The sequence below is a fragment of the Bos taurus genome, chromosome 9 (assembly GCF_002263795.3).
Source record: "Bos taurus isolate L1 Dominette 01449 registration number 42190680 breed Hereford chromosome 9, ARS-UCD2.0, whole genome shotgun sequence".
Classification (NCBI taxonomy): Eukaryota; Metazoa; Chordata; class Mammalia; order Artiodactyla; family Bovidae; genus Bos; species Bos taurus.
The window spans coordinates 88,149,076-88,165,126 of record NC_037336.1 but is presented as its reverse complement, the minus strand read 5'-3'; the positions used below and the strand labels follow the sequence as shown (position 1 = coordinate 88,165,126).

Genomic DNA, 16,051 nt, shown 5'->3' with positions numbered 1-16,051 from the left:
GTTTAGCGGATTTGTTACATAAACACTCTAACCTCAAACTCAGTCTGGGCAATTACATTGCTCTCCTCTGAGTTCTGCCTTGCCAAAACAGAGAAGGCAAGGGTTGAATCTCCTCCTAACCTTGGGACGAAATGTGATTGACAATGTATCTCTACATTTGTATTTTTTTAAAGCATTTCAGGAGGCTTAAATACAGACCTGGGGTGCTAAAGAGAAAGGCAGTCTTACCACTGAGTGAGATTTTATAAAAACAAACTCAAAAGCATGAGTATAAACTCCCCTTGACAGATGGTGGAAAGCCATCCCCCATAGTTGGCCCCTCCCTCTGGGATCCTTCTAATAGCTTCTGGCACCATTTCGATGGCATCCCTCCCACTTGGATCATCCTTGTTAATCCAGGAGTCTAGTGTGAGGCCTCGCCTGGGTAGGCAATCAATCTATCCTGGATTATTAGACATGAGTCTGGGACGAAAGATCCTGAATTTGATCAGCTTCAGATATTTCTTCATTGTCCACTGAATCTTCCCAAGAGATCTGTGGTTCCTGAGATGGTTTAAGGATTAAATGTGGGGGAGCTTAGAAACCTAGAGAAGCCACAACTGAGGAAGGGAGGAGAGAGATGCCACGAAAAAACAAAACTAACTCCTTGGCTCTAAAGGGGTATCGGGAATTGAGAGGGCTGTCAGGGGACGCAAAACACACAGGTGGGGCCGCCACAGGCCAGGAGACGGACTAAGAAATGTGTGCTCATCCTCTCAACGGGTCCTTGCTTAGCACCTTCCAGGTGTTAAGCATCATGCTGGGCACAATGGTGCTACATGAATGAAGTTTGGTCACTTACCAATGAGTTGAGTAACACCACTTATCATTACCACTGTTTTAGGAAAACCATACAGAAAAACCTGTACTTTCATGGAAGTGGCATTAATGGCTACCTTGAAATGGCAATCCACGCCAGTACTATTGCCTGGAAAACCCCATGGACAGAGGAGCCTGGTAGGCTACAGTCCATGGGGTTGCAAAGAGTCGGACACGACTGAGCGATTTCACTTTCACTTTCACTTAGTCATTAGTCCCCAGAACTAGGCTACAAGCTGAGGCCGTGTGCACTGTGGGAGGACCAGGTCAGGGGGAGCCTTGGTGGTCAGGAGCAGCATCTAAAGCCACGTAGGGGAGTTTGATCCCAAAGAAGGGCAAGCGTAGACGCTCAGGAGCTGGCCCAGGGGGTGGGGCTGCTAAGCAGGCTGTACACTGACACAGCACTCTACAGTTTCCAGAGCTCTGTGGGTCTCATCCGAGTTAGACTGGGGAGGGATCCAGTGACAGGTGCTGCTGGGCTACTCCCTGAACAAGAATCTCAGAAGCAGATCAGGAGCCTTGGAGCAAGGACCCTTAGGAACGGCCCGGAGCACAGATGCAGACGTAGTCACATCCTAGAGCAGCAGAGCAGGCCCCAGAATTTCATCTGGTCTCCGGGAGTCATCAGCTTTTTGGTGCCATGGATCCCTTAAACAGTCAGATGACGTCTGTGTATCTTGTCTCAGAATATGTTTAAACGCCACATGATTAGAATGCAGACCAACAACAGAAATGCAATTATTAAAATATTGAAAAGGTAATCAAATTTGATTACAGCAATATATGTAACTCTTCACACATGAAATAACAGGATAGTGGCATGAGTAATCACAGTCATGTTCATGATGTGCTGCTGTGATGGGTCTAAATGCTACTGTGAGTATCTGCAGAAACTGTAATAGTAGAACATTAGTGATTTCTACTGAGACAGTCACAAGGACTGTGAACACCGCTGTGGTTTGCTGCCGACATTCACAATCAAAGGAAATGCTACAGTACAGTTAGAGGTTAGTGAATACAAACAAACATGCATGTTTTCCCCATCCAAGTTCACAGACTCCTGAACCTCAGCACTCTCCTTTGTTTCAAGTGTAGCTATCAGGGCTTTTTTGGGCTTCCCAGGTGGTACTAGTGGTAAAGAGCCTGCTTGCTAATGCAGGAATGTAAGAGACGTGGGTTTGATGCCCTGAGGATGGCGTAGCAACCACTCCAGTATTCTTGCCTGGAGAATCTCATGGACGGAGAAGCCTGGTGGGCTGCAGTCCATAGGGTTGCAAAGAGTTGGAGACGACTGAAGTGCCTTCACACGCCCACTGAGCTTTTTTGACTCTCTATCCATGGCTATGCTAGATTTCAAGCAATCATGAAGATCTGATTACTGATAAATTATCCCACAACAATGCTTGACTTTGTCGGTAAATGTGGATTATAGGTTTGTGCTTACTTTTTACTCCCTTGTACATATACGTTTATACAAAAGTTAAAGTGTTAAGTCACTCAGTCATGTCCAACTCTTTGTGACGGTAGCCTGCCAGGCTCCTCTGTCCATGGCATTCTCTAGGCAAGAATACTGGAGTGGGTTGCCATTCCCATCTCCAGGGGATCTTCCTGACGCAGGGATTGAACCTGGGCCTCCTGCGTTGCAGGCAGATTCTTTACCATCTGAGCCACAAAAGTAACATGCAAATATGCGGATGTGGCCTTTCCTAGGGGCTTCCCAGGTGGCTCAGATGGCAAAGAAAAGCCTGCAATGACTAAATGAACGGGCTGGCTAATTACCTTGCTGCTACATTTCTGAGTTCCCAGTTACCTCTCCCCTGCTTTTTGTTAATCTCTATAGTGTGTTCCTCTGTCAGCTTTCAGAGGATCCTTCTGGTCGGGTCTTAATCTTTGCAGGTGTTACTTCAGGATGCTGAGCAGAGAGGGAGCAAGGCCACATGTCTGTGCACCACGGTGGGTCACCAGGGCTCTCACATTTCTGGCCTGTTAACAGTTTCTTAGATTTCAGTTACAGAGGCAGAGAGAAATCAGGGTCTACCCTTCTTGCAAAGGTTTCTAAATGCCACCATGCCAAAAGTCATGTGATTTTTTAATTTTCTATCATGCCTGGGCCTCAGAAAAGCTGGTAGGCAACTAGCTCTTTTCTAAAATAACATCTTCTCCCGCCCGTGAATGCCTTGAGTCACCATGAGATGAGAAGCCCATTAATTAACCTGCCAAAGACCTTTCTTCTCAGTGGAGACTGCTTATCACTCAGCAGGAGTGTATCCTAGTAGGGTTAGTGCACGAAAGAAAACAATCCATCGGGACATGAGTTATGACATCTTGAGGAGTTAAAACAAGCCCATATGAGGGGAGAACTGCAGTGTTCCCAGCAACACCTGGAGTACCCATCCTTTAGTGGGAGTGAAGCTCTCCCATATCTGTGCTCAGGATGCTTTTGTCCCCCTCCTTTTTATTTTTTAATGAATTGGTGACTTGCCTAGTGAAAGCAGGTAAGGAAAGAAGTCTCGGGACTAAAGTCCTTGGAATATAGGTTTGCAAGATTATTTTTTTTCAAAAACATTTTCAAAAACAGAAAAAGCAACTTTAAATGGCAGAGGAAAGAAGCAACAGAAGGGAACTGTTTAAAAATCACTTCAAAAGGGGCTTCCCTGGTAGGCCAAGTGGTTGAGAAGCCACCTGCCAATTGCAGGGGACGTGAGTTCGATCCCTGGTCGGGGAAGATCCCACCTGATGTGGAGCAGCTAAGCCCGTGCACCACAGCTACTGAGGCCTGCGCGCCCTAGAGCCTCAGCTCTGCAACAGGAGAAGCCACGACAACGAGAAGCCCGAGCACCACCATGGAGAGCAGCCTCGAAGAGCAGCCCCCGCTTGCCACCACCACAGAAAGCCCGTGAGCAGCATCGAAGACTCAGCATAACCAAAAATAAATAAATAAACCTCAAAAAAAGAAAAAGAAAGAAAGGCTTCACTTTGAAAGAAAGGCTGTTCACTGGGCACGTTCATACAGAGAACGAGCTGACTGTGAACCCTCATCATCTTGAAATAGGTTTATATACTGGAGATAGCAGTTCATTGGCTATCTGGAGAAGCACTCAGATAAACAACGGGGACAGAGAGGTGGGTGGGGAGAATGACAATGGGACTGTGACACTTTAGAAACATGAAGCAAAATTATTCTCGGGGCAGTCTTTGCATGGGGAGGCTTTTTAGTTATTCAACAGTGTTTTGGAACAAATCAAACTGCACATCAAGATACACCATGGGCAGAGCAGCTAACAAGCAGGGTCACTGAGGGTACAGTGCAAGGACGTACAGGATCTGATGGCACAAAGACTTTTGCAGGATGTGCCGGGGGACATTTAAGATATTTATGGTTACTGTTTTACTTATACTGCTTAGAGGACAATCACTGCTTGTTTATTCCTGAATCCTTGGTTTTGTCTTAACTTTTATATAATTTTATATTATTGTAGGAAAAAAAATGGAAACAGGAAAGGGTCAGGAACTCCCGGGAGGGGAGAAACAGGCCATAGAACATTCTTTAGCCCAATTTAAGGATGGGACAAATGGAAAAACATTTGCCAACCCAACCTTAAAGAATCACTTTGCTTGCCCTATAGGCCTTCGGGAGCTTAACAGCCATTGAGATTCACTCAACGGTGGAAGAAACTAGCATAAACCCATTAGTTTTTAGGTAAGTGATGCAAACTTCACCGACACTCAAAGTCATTCTGGATATAAAATGCACTTTGTTCCAAAGGCTATCTGACCTGCCAGCGGTCAGAAGATTTCATAACTGACCTGATATTTCTCTGTCTGTTATTTTCCCCTTGGTATGTTTATAAAGCTCTGGTTGCATTGACAATTTTCCAGGAAATCGGTGTCAGGTAACAACCCCACCATGAATAGCTACCTCTAGAGAGCAGGGAGTTTTATCCGGCGCTGAAAACATGCTGGTTGGTTTTCTACATACATGTTTATTTTCAGTTCAAAGACCAAATAGAAAACTCCATCATGGAAAATGTTACCTGTTCATTCACACTCTTTTAATCCCTCAGCCCCCATAAAATAAACGTTCTAAAGTGTAAGCAGTGGGAAATCATGTAAACTCTACAGAAATAGAAAATAAATTAGCTTCTTTCAAGACTTGGGGGAGGTCCTTTTCCTGAATGCTAGACTCTGTTGCAAACAGAATCTGTCTTGAACGAAGAATAAATCTTTGGCCTATTTCACCATTTCCCCAGCATTGCGTAACAGCATATTTCAAATTCACTTTCTTCTCCAACTGCAGCAAAAAGGCAAGGAATAGTTTGCATTTGTGGAGCCTGAAAGACAGAAAAAAAAAAAATTTCAGTGGTTTAAGAATGGCCTTTTCCTCTGGTGTCAAACTGTTCATATGTTATAGCTCTAAAGCTGAAGAATCCAAGAAAATTTGAGAGCAGATAAGTGATTCTATTCATAAGACAAGGCTGGGATCACTTGGAGTCTTTTTACTTAGGAGCAGTGGAGAATCCGATTCTGCATCACTTAGGATCGAGCCAGCATGAACATGGCAGGTTGCAGTTCTGAATTTCCAAAGAGATTTTGCTTGGGGGCCATGGCTGAAATCCTCTGACTTCTAAATTTGGGATCTACAAGTTTCTAGGATCTTGTTGAATGGGAACATCCCAGGATTTTAGATTAGGAAGCCTGTTGCCTTGGATTTCAGTTTCGCTTTTATCATAGGCTCAGAAAGCACAGTCTGAAAAATTCCTCTAGGACAAGAATGGAAGTGAGTGGATCTGGAATTTCTTACTACTGTTAAAGCTTTGCTGTTTTCTCACAAAGGATGCTAAGACTCTCTGCCACTGTAAATCCTGCAGTCTTTCAGGAAAAGAAGTGATCAAACCACATTTTAAAAAGAACAAACAAAACACCTAAGTTTAAAAAAAAAAAAGTGTTCACCAGGAGAAATGTAAATATAAGCACTTGGCCTTTGATCTGAATTTATACATGGAGGAATTTATCTACTGGGCCAAGAGTTCAAACTCGGCTGGAATACAGCGAGCCGGCCTCCCACGGCTGAGTGCAGGGTCTGGAGCCAGAAAGGATGCTTGACTAGCTTCAGAACAGAAGACCGTGATGAAGGCAGGGGACGAGGAACTCCAAATACTCCTCTAACGCCTGATTCAAGTCAGGGAAGTAAACAGAAAACAGGAGGAATGCAAGCATAATAAACATTATCAAAATAAAAATATTTTTGATGTTAGGAAGGGAAGTTTCCCTGGTGCAAACCTTGCCTCTCCACTCAGGGCCATGCCAGCCTCACATCGATGGCTCTGGTGACCCCAGACGGGAGGCACAGTGACTCCTGGGGAGGGAAGAGGGATACTGTGCTGTGGGGGTGGCGGGGATGAGGGTGGGCTTGGAGGAAGACCCTTGGATTAACCACGTGACCTCTACACAATGACTTAGTATTTAAAGGGGCTTAGACTCTGTGGTTCCATATTTTCAGAAAACTCAAAGGGTGGGTATAGAAAGTCTGATTATGCATTAAAAAAACCCAGAAATGCAAGAGTGAAGGTGCGAATGAATCAGTTGTCTGGTGTTTATTCAGTGGGGAAAAAACAATTTTAGAAGTTTATTTAACAAGACATCCTTTGGAAAATAGAACTTGGAGTGACATGGCCACGAGACACAGACTGCTGGCAGGCGCAGGAATATGCAGGAGGCAAGAAAGGGATTCTTTCCCAGCGCCTCTGCTGGATGGAGCGTGGCCTTGTTGGCACCTTGATTTCGGCCTGTGAGTGTGTGCTAAGTCGCTTCAGTCGTGTCTGATTCTGTGCAACCCTATGGACTGTAGCCCGCCAGGCTCCTCCGTCCGTGGAATTTCCTAGACAAGAATGCTGGCGTGGGTTGCCATTTCTTTCTCCAGGGGAACTTCCTGACCCAGGGATGGAATCATCGTCTCTTACATCTCTTGCATTGGCAGGCGGGTTATGACTTGTGTCAACCAGGAAGCTCCAGATTTCAGCCTACTAATACTGATTTCAGACTTCTAGCCTCTAGAACCACAAAAGGATATGTTTCTGGTATTTTAAACCACCAAGTATCTGCTACAGCAGTCTTGGGGATAAAAGACGCATGCGGACGCGCACACACAATTTCATAGAGGAAAGGAGTTGTTCTCCCTTCTTTATTTAGCTAAGAAAATTTCAGACGGTAAAGAATCCGCCTGCAATGTGGGAGACCTGGGTTCGATCCCTGAGTTTGGGAAGATCCCCTGGAGGAGGGAATGGCAATTCACTCCAGCATTCTTGCCTAGAGAATCCCCATGGACAGAGGAGCCTGGAGGGCTACAGTCCATGGGGTTGCAAAGAGTCAGACATGATCAAGTGCTAAGCACACACAACACACACCCTTATATCAATTACTGGTAATAACACTTGGCTCTTGGCTTTTCTTTGCTGAAAACCATCTTTTATTGGTTCCCATTGTTGAATAACAGAGGTTAAAGTTAAATATGCTACCAATGCGACTTTAAAATAAAAATGAAAATTCAGCCTCAATAGTATTTGTAAAGTTGATGCTGACGTATTTTGACAATTTTTAAAAGCTGAAAGGTGACTAATTTAGAATCTTTTGCATCATGATTTGTTTGAGATTTGCTTTTGAATTGGGAGAATTAACTCTGCATCAGTGGCACCCCACTCCAGTACTCTTGCCTGGAAAATCCCATGGATGGAGGAGCCTGGTGGGCTACAGTCCATGGGGTCGCTAGGAGTCGGACAGGACTGAGAGACTTCACTTTGATTTTTCACTTTCATGCATTGGAGAAGGAAATGGCAACCCATTCCAGTGTTCTTGCCTGGAGAATCCCAGGGACGGGGGAGCCTGGTGGGCTGCCGTCTCTGGGGTCGCAACAGAGTCAGACATGATTGAAGCGACTTAGCAGCAGGAGCAGCAACTCTGCATCTCTTATTAGTTAGGGTGTCTAACAGTCACTGGGTGCTTATTAACCAGTCTGAATGTCTGATTAAAAAATGGCTTCAGTGAAATGGAGAGGATTTCAGGTTCATAGCATTTAGTTAAAACTTTTCCTCTACTTTACAAGTTCTAACCTTTATAAATCAAGTAGTCAATTATAACTAATGTCATAACTGAAACTTTTCTTTTTTCATTGACCAGGAATTTCTTATATATTAGCCACATATAGATTTAAAGTTATTAGAAAAATCATGTTTCCAGAGTTTTCAGAAATACTATTTTCCATGCCTTATTAAAAAAAAAAAAAAGATTATTAGACCCCCTGTTCCCCTGGAAAAGTTTCCTTTAAAAGCGAATTAATTAAGAATCTCACAGCTGTCAAGCTTCAAAACATTCCCTTTCAGTTAGACAGGGGAGAGTTAATTATCACCATCTTTCAGAGATGTTACAGATGTCACCTTAGATTTAATTATCACAATCTTTTATTTAAGTAGCTTGGGCTTCCAGCCTATTTTGGCTCCTGCCTAGGAGTGAAAAACAGGGGCTCACTCTACTCCAAGGATGGCTTCACGTGAGGAACTGAAGACCTTTTTCTTGAAACACAATGATGAGGAACAATTTTTGAGTTGCTTCTTGAAAAGACAGTTTCAGGATTAAAATCATAGAGTTCAGGAGCAACCCTAAGAAACCCCGAAACTCTATGGCTTACAGTCTGGGGATAAGAGACTCTGTCCACAGAAAGCTTGCAGGCAGCAGCCAATCAAGATTAATTTATGATTATTAAACATCACTGAAACTTTCTGCTCCAAAGAGAGTTTGGGGAAGAAAATGAACTGGTATTAATATTATACTCCTTTCTGCATGTGCAATTCAAGAAAAACAATAATGGCAGGCCCAGAGTCAATTTGATTCCATACTAATCATAACTTTACACATCAGAATGAGGTAAGGGAGTGTCTGAATCCTTTAGGAAATCTGCTTTCTTGAATTCATTTGAATCCTGCCAAGACTCAGAAATATGATAAAGATTCAAAACAAGAAATCCAAAGGAGGTGGGGAGTGAAACCCTCAAAGTCAGTCATCTTCTAACAAAAGACTGACCAGTAACGTCACAGGATCAGTTTCACTGGGATAAACAACTTATTTTAATTAGTTCCATTTGGTAACATCCAAAAGAATGAATCATGCCCTTATTCTGACAATGGCAAAAGCATGACAGGGAAAGTTTGGAAAGAAGAATCAAGAACTCAAATTGTGGTGGTTTCTTGACACCTCTCGATTGTAGGAAGTCTCACCTTTTCCTGGAAGGTGAGATGAACAGGGAAGGAGAGGAAGTGGAAGGGAAGAAAGGAGAAGCTTATTCCATATGGGACATGTCACGTCTGCAACACATTTTGCAAAGAGTAAGAAGAGCGATCGGAGAAGGCAATGGTACCCCACTCTGGTCTCTTGCCTAGAAAACCCCATGGACGGAGGAGCCTGGTAGGCTGCAGTCCATGGGGTCACTAAAAGTCAGACACGACTGAGCGACTTCACTTTTACTTTTCACTTTCATGAATCGGAGAAGGAAATGGCAACCCGCTCTAGTGTTCTTGCCTGGAGAATCCCAGGGACAGCAGAGCCTGGGGGGCTGCAGTCTATGGGGTCGCACAGAGTCGGACACGACTGAAGTGACTTAGCAGCAGCAGCAGCAGCAGCAGCAGCTGTGCGACCCGAGCAAGTGGCTGATGTTTCTGAGCCAGAGTTTCCGTAACTCTGACCTAACACTACTACCCATCGCATGGTGTTGGGGCCAGCGTGACTCGTGACCTGGGATGGTGAAGCAATTCCTGATACAGCTGTGGAGCAAGAGGTAGGGCTGAGAGTGGAAAGGCAATACGATTCCCCTGCCGTCTGGTGAATCAGGGTCATCCCTCAGCTTCCCCACTCAGTGACCACAGGAAGGATCTAAGTTCTCGGGACAACACCTGCCTGCAAGGGGTACTTAACACAATGCCTGGCCCATTGGAGGGAATCCCCACAGGCCAGTGTCCTGACCCCAAACCTCTGCTCAGTCCTTACTTAAAGTCCACAGGGACACCTGTCAAGGGAACGAGGACACCAGGGCTTCAGTGCAGGTGCAAGGGAAGCTGAGCACGTGCTGTCTGGCACTACCTGAGTCTTAACTGCAATAATTAAGGAATAATTAGGTTTACATGACCTATGTGGAGAACAAATAAAAATGGACCAAGAGACTGAAAAAGAACTGTCCCAGAGAGAGAAAAGGACTGCACATTCTTGTTCTGGGGAAAAACAATTAAGTGGCAGAAATATGGTTTGATGGGTTGACATGACAGGAGAGATTAGTCTGGACAGGGTCAACACAAAGTTTGAGAGAAATGATACTGTGATGTTCCCCAAGGCCTGGCTGGGAAACCCCAGGCCTTCACACACATACACATGCACCATTGTATCAAAAGACCAAAAGAACTGTCGTTATCAAAGCTCAAGTTTATGGGCTTCTCTGTTAAATCAGCCTCCCTTAGTCATTTTCTGCAGTTTTCTTCATCAGTAATGACAAGGATATGAAGGGCGGTTATGGTTAAAACTAAATACAGCTCTCACTCCTCAGCAAAAAACACACATGGACAACCCTGAACGCCACACACACAACCCAAATCCCAAACTTCGTATTAATTTGTCTTTTACCTTGCTCATCCTAGCCTAAGTCTTCAGTGTAACAGTAGCAGAGACTTAACAAAAAACAAAAACAAACAAATTCCCCGTGTTGACTACTGGCAGTGAAACAACGAGGCTTCTCATGTGGCCCAGTGGTAAAGAATCCACTGCTAAGCAGGAGACACAGGTTCAGTCCTTGGGTCAGGAAGATCCCGTGGAGAAGGGAATGGCTTCCCACTCCAGTATTCTTGCTCAGAGAATCCCATGGACAGAGGAGCCTGGCGGGCTACAGTCCATGGGATCCCAAAAGAGTCGGACTCGACTAAGAGACTATACAACAGGTGAAACAAACAGAAGTTGAGTCCTGTGTGACTGGCTTAGGGCATAACTCAGGGACAGCTGGAAAGAAGCGTCTTCAGGTCAAACAAGCTCATCCGGAAGGCTCAGAATATGCTGGCAAGAGGGAAGGGTACTGGGCTAAGGACCAGGAACTGGAGGGAGTGGGAGAAGGAATGGGGTGTTTGCGGGGAAGGAAAGCATCTTGAGAATACGCTGAGGATGTGTTTGATACATGGGTGGGGAAGAGCAGCTCCAGGTCTCTCAACTTCTGATGGAGAGTTTTCCAGGGAGGAGAATTAGGAGGGTGTTCTTCACGGTGGGAAGCCAGGGCAGAAGTCAGCAGGTATGATCGTAGGACAGAGGGGCAGACGTGAATGAAACCAAAGCCCCGCACTCCCTCCTGCCCTGGGCTGCCTCAGCCAGCTCCAAGGCAAGCCCAACCCTCCACAGTGTGTGGCTGGTGAGTCATCAAGGGCTCTCATTTCTGCTGCCCTGTCCTTTCCTGTGACTCACAGGACCCTTGGAGTTAGAAGATCTGTCCCATCTCTGAATCCTTCCAGTGTTATAAGAGCCCAACCACCTGCTGTGTGACAGTGCCATGAGTTACACTGTATCCTGCAAAAGTACACTGAGGTCCTGACCTAGTACCTATGACAGTGACTTTAACTGGAAATAGGGTCTTAGCAGATAAAATCAAGTTAGGGTGGGTTGCCATTCAATGTGCCTGGTGTCTTTTAGGGAAAAGACAAGGAGGACACAGAGGGATGACAAGGATGGATGGCCACCACCAGAAGCTAGGAAGAGGCCAGCAAGGGTTCTGCCAGAATCTGAATGCACGGCCTTTGGATGACACCTTGACTTTGGACTTCTCATCTCCAGAATTGTGGGAGCATAAACATCTGTTGTTTGAGTCGCCCAGTTGTGACACTGTTATGGCAACCCCAGGAAAGAAACACACCGGAGTCCTTGATCACATGTTTCTAACTCTGGACTAAGAGATGTGTGGTATAAGGTACAGTTGGTGGAGTTGATGACAGAAGATATTAGTTCTAATTCTAGAAAAAGAGTAATGAGTTTACAGGACTCCTTTGTCAGGGCAAGAGACGTCTTAAATCTATACTCAGAGATGGCATGATTGACGTTCATTGGAATCGAATCCAGGCAAACCAAGGAGCTGCCCATCTAAAAACATATCCATACCCAGGAGTGACCCTGGTCATGACTGTAGCTAGGAATGGGTTCACAGTAACCAAGTGAGGAAATTACATATCAGACCATTTGCATAGGAAATATAAGAAAAATAAAACAAAAAGAGATCTGAACTAGGGGCAAAAAAAAAAAAACAAAAAACAAAGAAAGAAAGAAAAAGGAAAAAGCCCAAGAGCCTACCTGAATCGGGTCCTGTGAAAATCTCGCTCACTCAGAACAAGCCTTTAACCTGCTCTGTTTCTGTATCAAGATCTATGTCGTAGAAGCAGGGCCGAGTTGGCAGTCCTGGCATGGTGCTCATCTAGGGGAGAGAACAAGAGATTACATCATTAGCCATGTTGCAGTGTGATCACTCCGGACAATGTCCATCCAACGACATAAATTAACTCTATAATTCAGTTCAGCCCCATGTAACTTTGGGTTATATATACACGTATCATTTTATATCCACCATCTGCTATTTCAATCTTTGTTCAAGGAAAGGAAATCCCCCCATGGTCCCGCAAGACACCATAACTCCCAAATAGTGACCTGTGAACCTTTTTTTCTAAGTCAAATCTTGATGACGAAGCCCAACAAAGATGAGCCCCTCTGGCTGAAGGGGACAGTGGGTGTGGATGGGTCCAGTGACGGGCTGCTGACTACCCCTAAGACACATTTTGGTAAAAGTGCTCTTGGAGCATGGTTTGAAAACTCCTGTTCTCCAGCTGGTCTACTTTACCAGCTAGAACTGTTGTTTATTGAGAACTTACTATGTGCCAGGCTTTGTACAAACATTACTTTTTTCTTATTACTTTTTTTTTTTTCTTTTTGGCTGCACTTAGCTGTCCAACCAGGGAGAGAATCTGTGCCTGCTGCAGTACATGTGTGGAGTCCTAACCACTGGACCAAAGGGGAATTTCCAATGTAAAAGTAAATTCCCTTTACTTTTTTCCATCATTCCCCAAACCCTATGAAGTAGGTACTTTTATAATTTCCATGTTACAAGGAACATGATGGAAGGTCAGAGGTGTGAAGTCATTTGCCCAAGGCTGCAAAGGTAATAGAGGCTTCCCTGGCAGCTCAGTTGATAAAGAATCTGCCGGCCATGCAGGGGACCCAGGTTTGATCCCTGGTTCAGGAAGATCCCCTGGAGAAGGAAATGGCAACCCACTCCGGTATTACTGCCTGGAAAATTCCATGGACAGAGGAGCCTGGCGGGCTAGTCCATGGGGTCGCAAGAGGTGGACATGACTTAGCGACTAACCCACCACCACACAAGTAATAAACAGTAAAATGAGAAATTGAATCCCATGCCTGTAATCTCAAATTACTCATTTAAACACCACTACCACCACCGTATGGGCACTTCATAGTCTTATGTGGATAACTTAAGTTCCCCATTACCGTTAGAAGTAGGCACTAATTTTAACCTCACTTTACTGATGAAGACAGAGATGTGTGCATGCTAAGTTGTTTAGTTCTGTCTGACTCTTTGTGACCCCATGGACCGTAACCTGCTAAGCTGCTGTGTCCATGGGATTCTCCAGGCAAGAATACTGGAGTAGGTTGCTGTTTCCTCCTCCTGGGGATCTTCCTGATCCAGGGATCGAACCCACGTCTCTTATGTCTCCTGCAGTGGCAGGCAGATTTTTTACCACTAGTACCACCTGGGAAGCCTGAATTCAGGATACTTAGGCACAAAGGATGTGCTCAAGGACACATCAGTGGTGGAGACAGAATTAAAGCCAGGCCCGTGCTCCTCACCGCTTTGCTGCACTGTGTCCAGATCGGTTTTGCAACGTGCACTCTCTGTCCACCTGCACCAGAGACCCTTGGTGAGCAGGGGAAGCCGCCCAGTTCCCTCTGGTGATTCTCACACACTAAACACGCATCCAGGAGCCAGAGAGTGAGGCTCCTGGAGAGTGCTCCCTATCGACTTTAGCATTACCCACTTCTTCCCCACCTGGCCAAAAGTTCTCAACACAAAAGGAACCCAGATAAAGCCTCTGTCTCAGATCTCAGGTCTCTCACTCTTAAGGTCCTTTCTGCAGTGGCAGGATTCCCTATCCGCCACTCACTCTTCCCTCCTACGATGCTGACAGGTTCTTGTTACTCAAACTTGGGGGGACTGTAGACCAGTAGCATCGCTATCACCCAGGACCTTGTGGGAAATTCAGTCTCTCAGGGCCCACCCTCGGCCAGCTGAATCAGAACCTGCCATTTCGGCTCATCTCCAGGAGATTCGTGTGCATGTGACCATCGGAGTAGCCCTGGCTTAGTCAGTGTGGCCTAGGATGTCTCTCCCACCGTTCCCTCTAGCCCTGGGACAGGGAGCTCGAGGGGAAGGGGCTGAGGAGCAGCAGTGAGGAAAGCCCTTTCAGCCTTGATAAAAGGCTGTTAGTTCTTCCTGGCATGAGCTGCAGGTCAGGGAGGAAACCTGCGCACCTGTGGTCTCATAACCTCTGGGACTGTGTGAGTCTGAATGACAGGGGTCTACACGGCCAGATGTAAAACACCGCGATATAGTGGCCAGCTCAGGACTGCACAGGACTACTCTTCAGTTTATTATGGGCTAAAGAGGCTTCTGAGCCACCACTGATAGCCTGTGTCCAGGAAGATGTGCTCTGGGTTTCAAGCAGTGAACTACAAACAATTTCTGGCACACAACCTGCTTGTAGGTGGGGACTTCCCGCACGTTAAAGCTTCTGGTATCCGGATGGCTACTTATCCTCCTGAGGTTTCTGTTCCTAGCAAAGGGGTAACATTTTTCTCTGGTTACTACAGTGGCTTCTCCTAGGAGAACCCAGAAAGAAACCCACGCTTAATGTTTTAGCACTGAGACATAAAACAAAGGACGCTGGTGAGAACAGTCCATGTTTTTTTCAGTTGCCTGGGCTACAAAGTCATACCAGTTACTCTACAGCAGTTTTCCTACCTAATCGCATTCTGACATGAATATTTAAAGCTGTCCTTATGATCTGTGTGGGGGATATGGATTTGGAAAAAGGAATCAGCGTTTTACAGTTTGGGATGGACATGTACACATTGCTATATTTAAAATGGATAACCAACAAGGACCTGCTGTATAGCACACGGAACTCCGCTCAATGTTATGTGGCAGCCTGGATGGGAGGTGAGTTTGGGGGAAAATGGATACATATATGGGTTTCCCAGGTGGCTCAGTGGTAAAGAATCCACTTGCCGATGCAGGAGTCTTAGGAGATGCGGGTTTAATCCCTGGCTCGGGAAGATCCCTTGGAGAAAGAAATGGCAACCTGCTCCAGTATTCTTGCCTGGAGAATCCCATGGACAGAAGAGCCTGGTGGGCTACAGCAGTCCATGGGGTTGCAAAGAGTCGGACATGACTGAGTGACTGAACATGCACGCACACGTGGATACATGTATACGTATGGCCGAGTCCCTTTGCTGTTCCCTTGAAACTACTGGAACACTGTTAATTGGTTATACTCCAATTTTATAAATTAGAAAGTTGAAAACATTAAAAAAAAGAAGAAGAAATGAGCAGTCACAGTCAGCCACAGTGAATCTGCTCCACCTCTAATTTAATTCACTCTCTAGGTTGAGGGGATCCGGGTGAGGATCCCGACCCAGACTTGCTGGCTGCTGCTTCTAAGGCTGCAGCGCTATTCACTCCAGGGCAGAATTCAGAATGAGGCAGATCAGATCTGAATCCACACGAGGTGAGAAAGCCCAGGAAGAGCCCCGAAGGCAGTGCATCTGGGGCCAAAGCGACAACGGAATCTTCTATTGTGGACAACACAATTGCCCTGCCTGCTTGTTCACACGCTATTTTTACAGATGTGAAAATTCAACTCTCCGCCATTCACGTTTAGCTGGTGCCAGACCAAGGCTGACAAAGACAGTGTGATTTGTACGCTTCCTGGAGCTGAACCGCCGGCTGCACTGAATCAGCGTGTGTGTCTTTAGGTCATTCTGATGCTGTCACAAAACTGGGAGCTTTTCAAAATAGCCAAGATATTACATGCCAGGAAGTATAAAATGTCTTTCCTCT

The 16,051-nt window shown here is 45.5% G+C and overlaps 1 protein-coding gene across 2 annotated transcripts in view; it reads right to left on the bottom strand.

Annotated features, from left to right (window-relative positions):
• Nucleotides 1-4,821: 4,821 nt before the first annotated feature.
• The window catches only part of MTHFD1L (methylenetetrahydrofolate dehydrogenase (NADP+ dependent) 1 like), a 181,879-nt gene continuing 170,649 nt past the window's right edge, over nucleotides 4,822-16,051 (bottom strand). For both annotated transcript variants that reach the window (NM_001076018.2, XM_024996727.2), the window contains 2 exon segments: nucleotides 4,822-5,189; nucleotides 12,217-12,337. In NM_001076018.2, coding sequence (NP_001069486.1) covers nucleotides 12,248-12,337 — 90 coding nt within the window. In that variant the 3' untranslated portion in view covers nucleotides 4,822-5,189; nucleotides 12,217-12,247.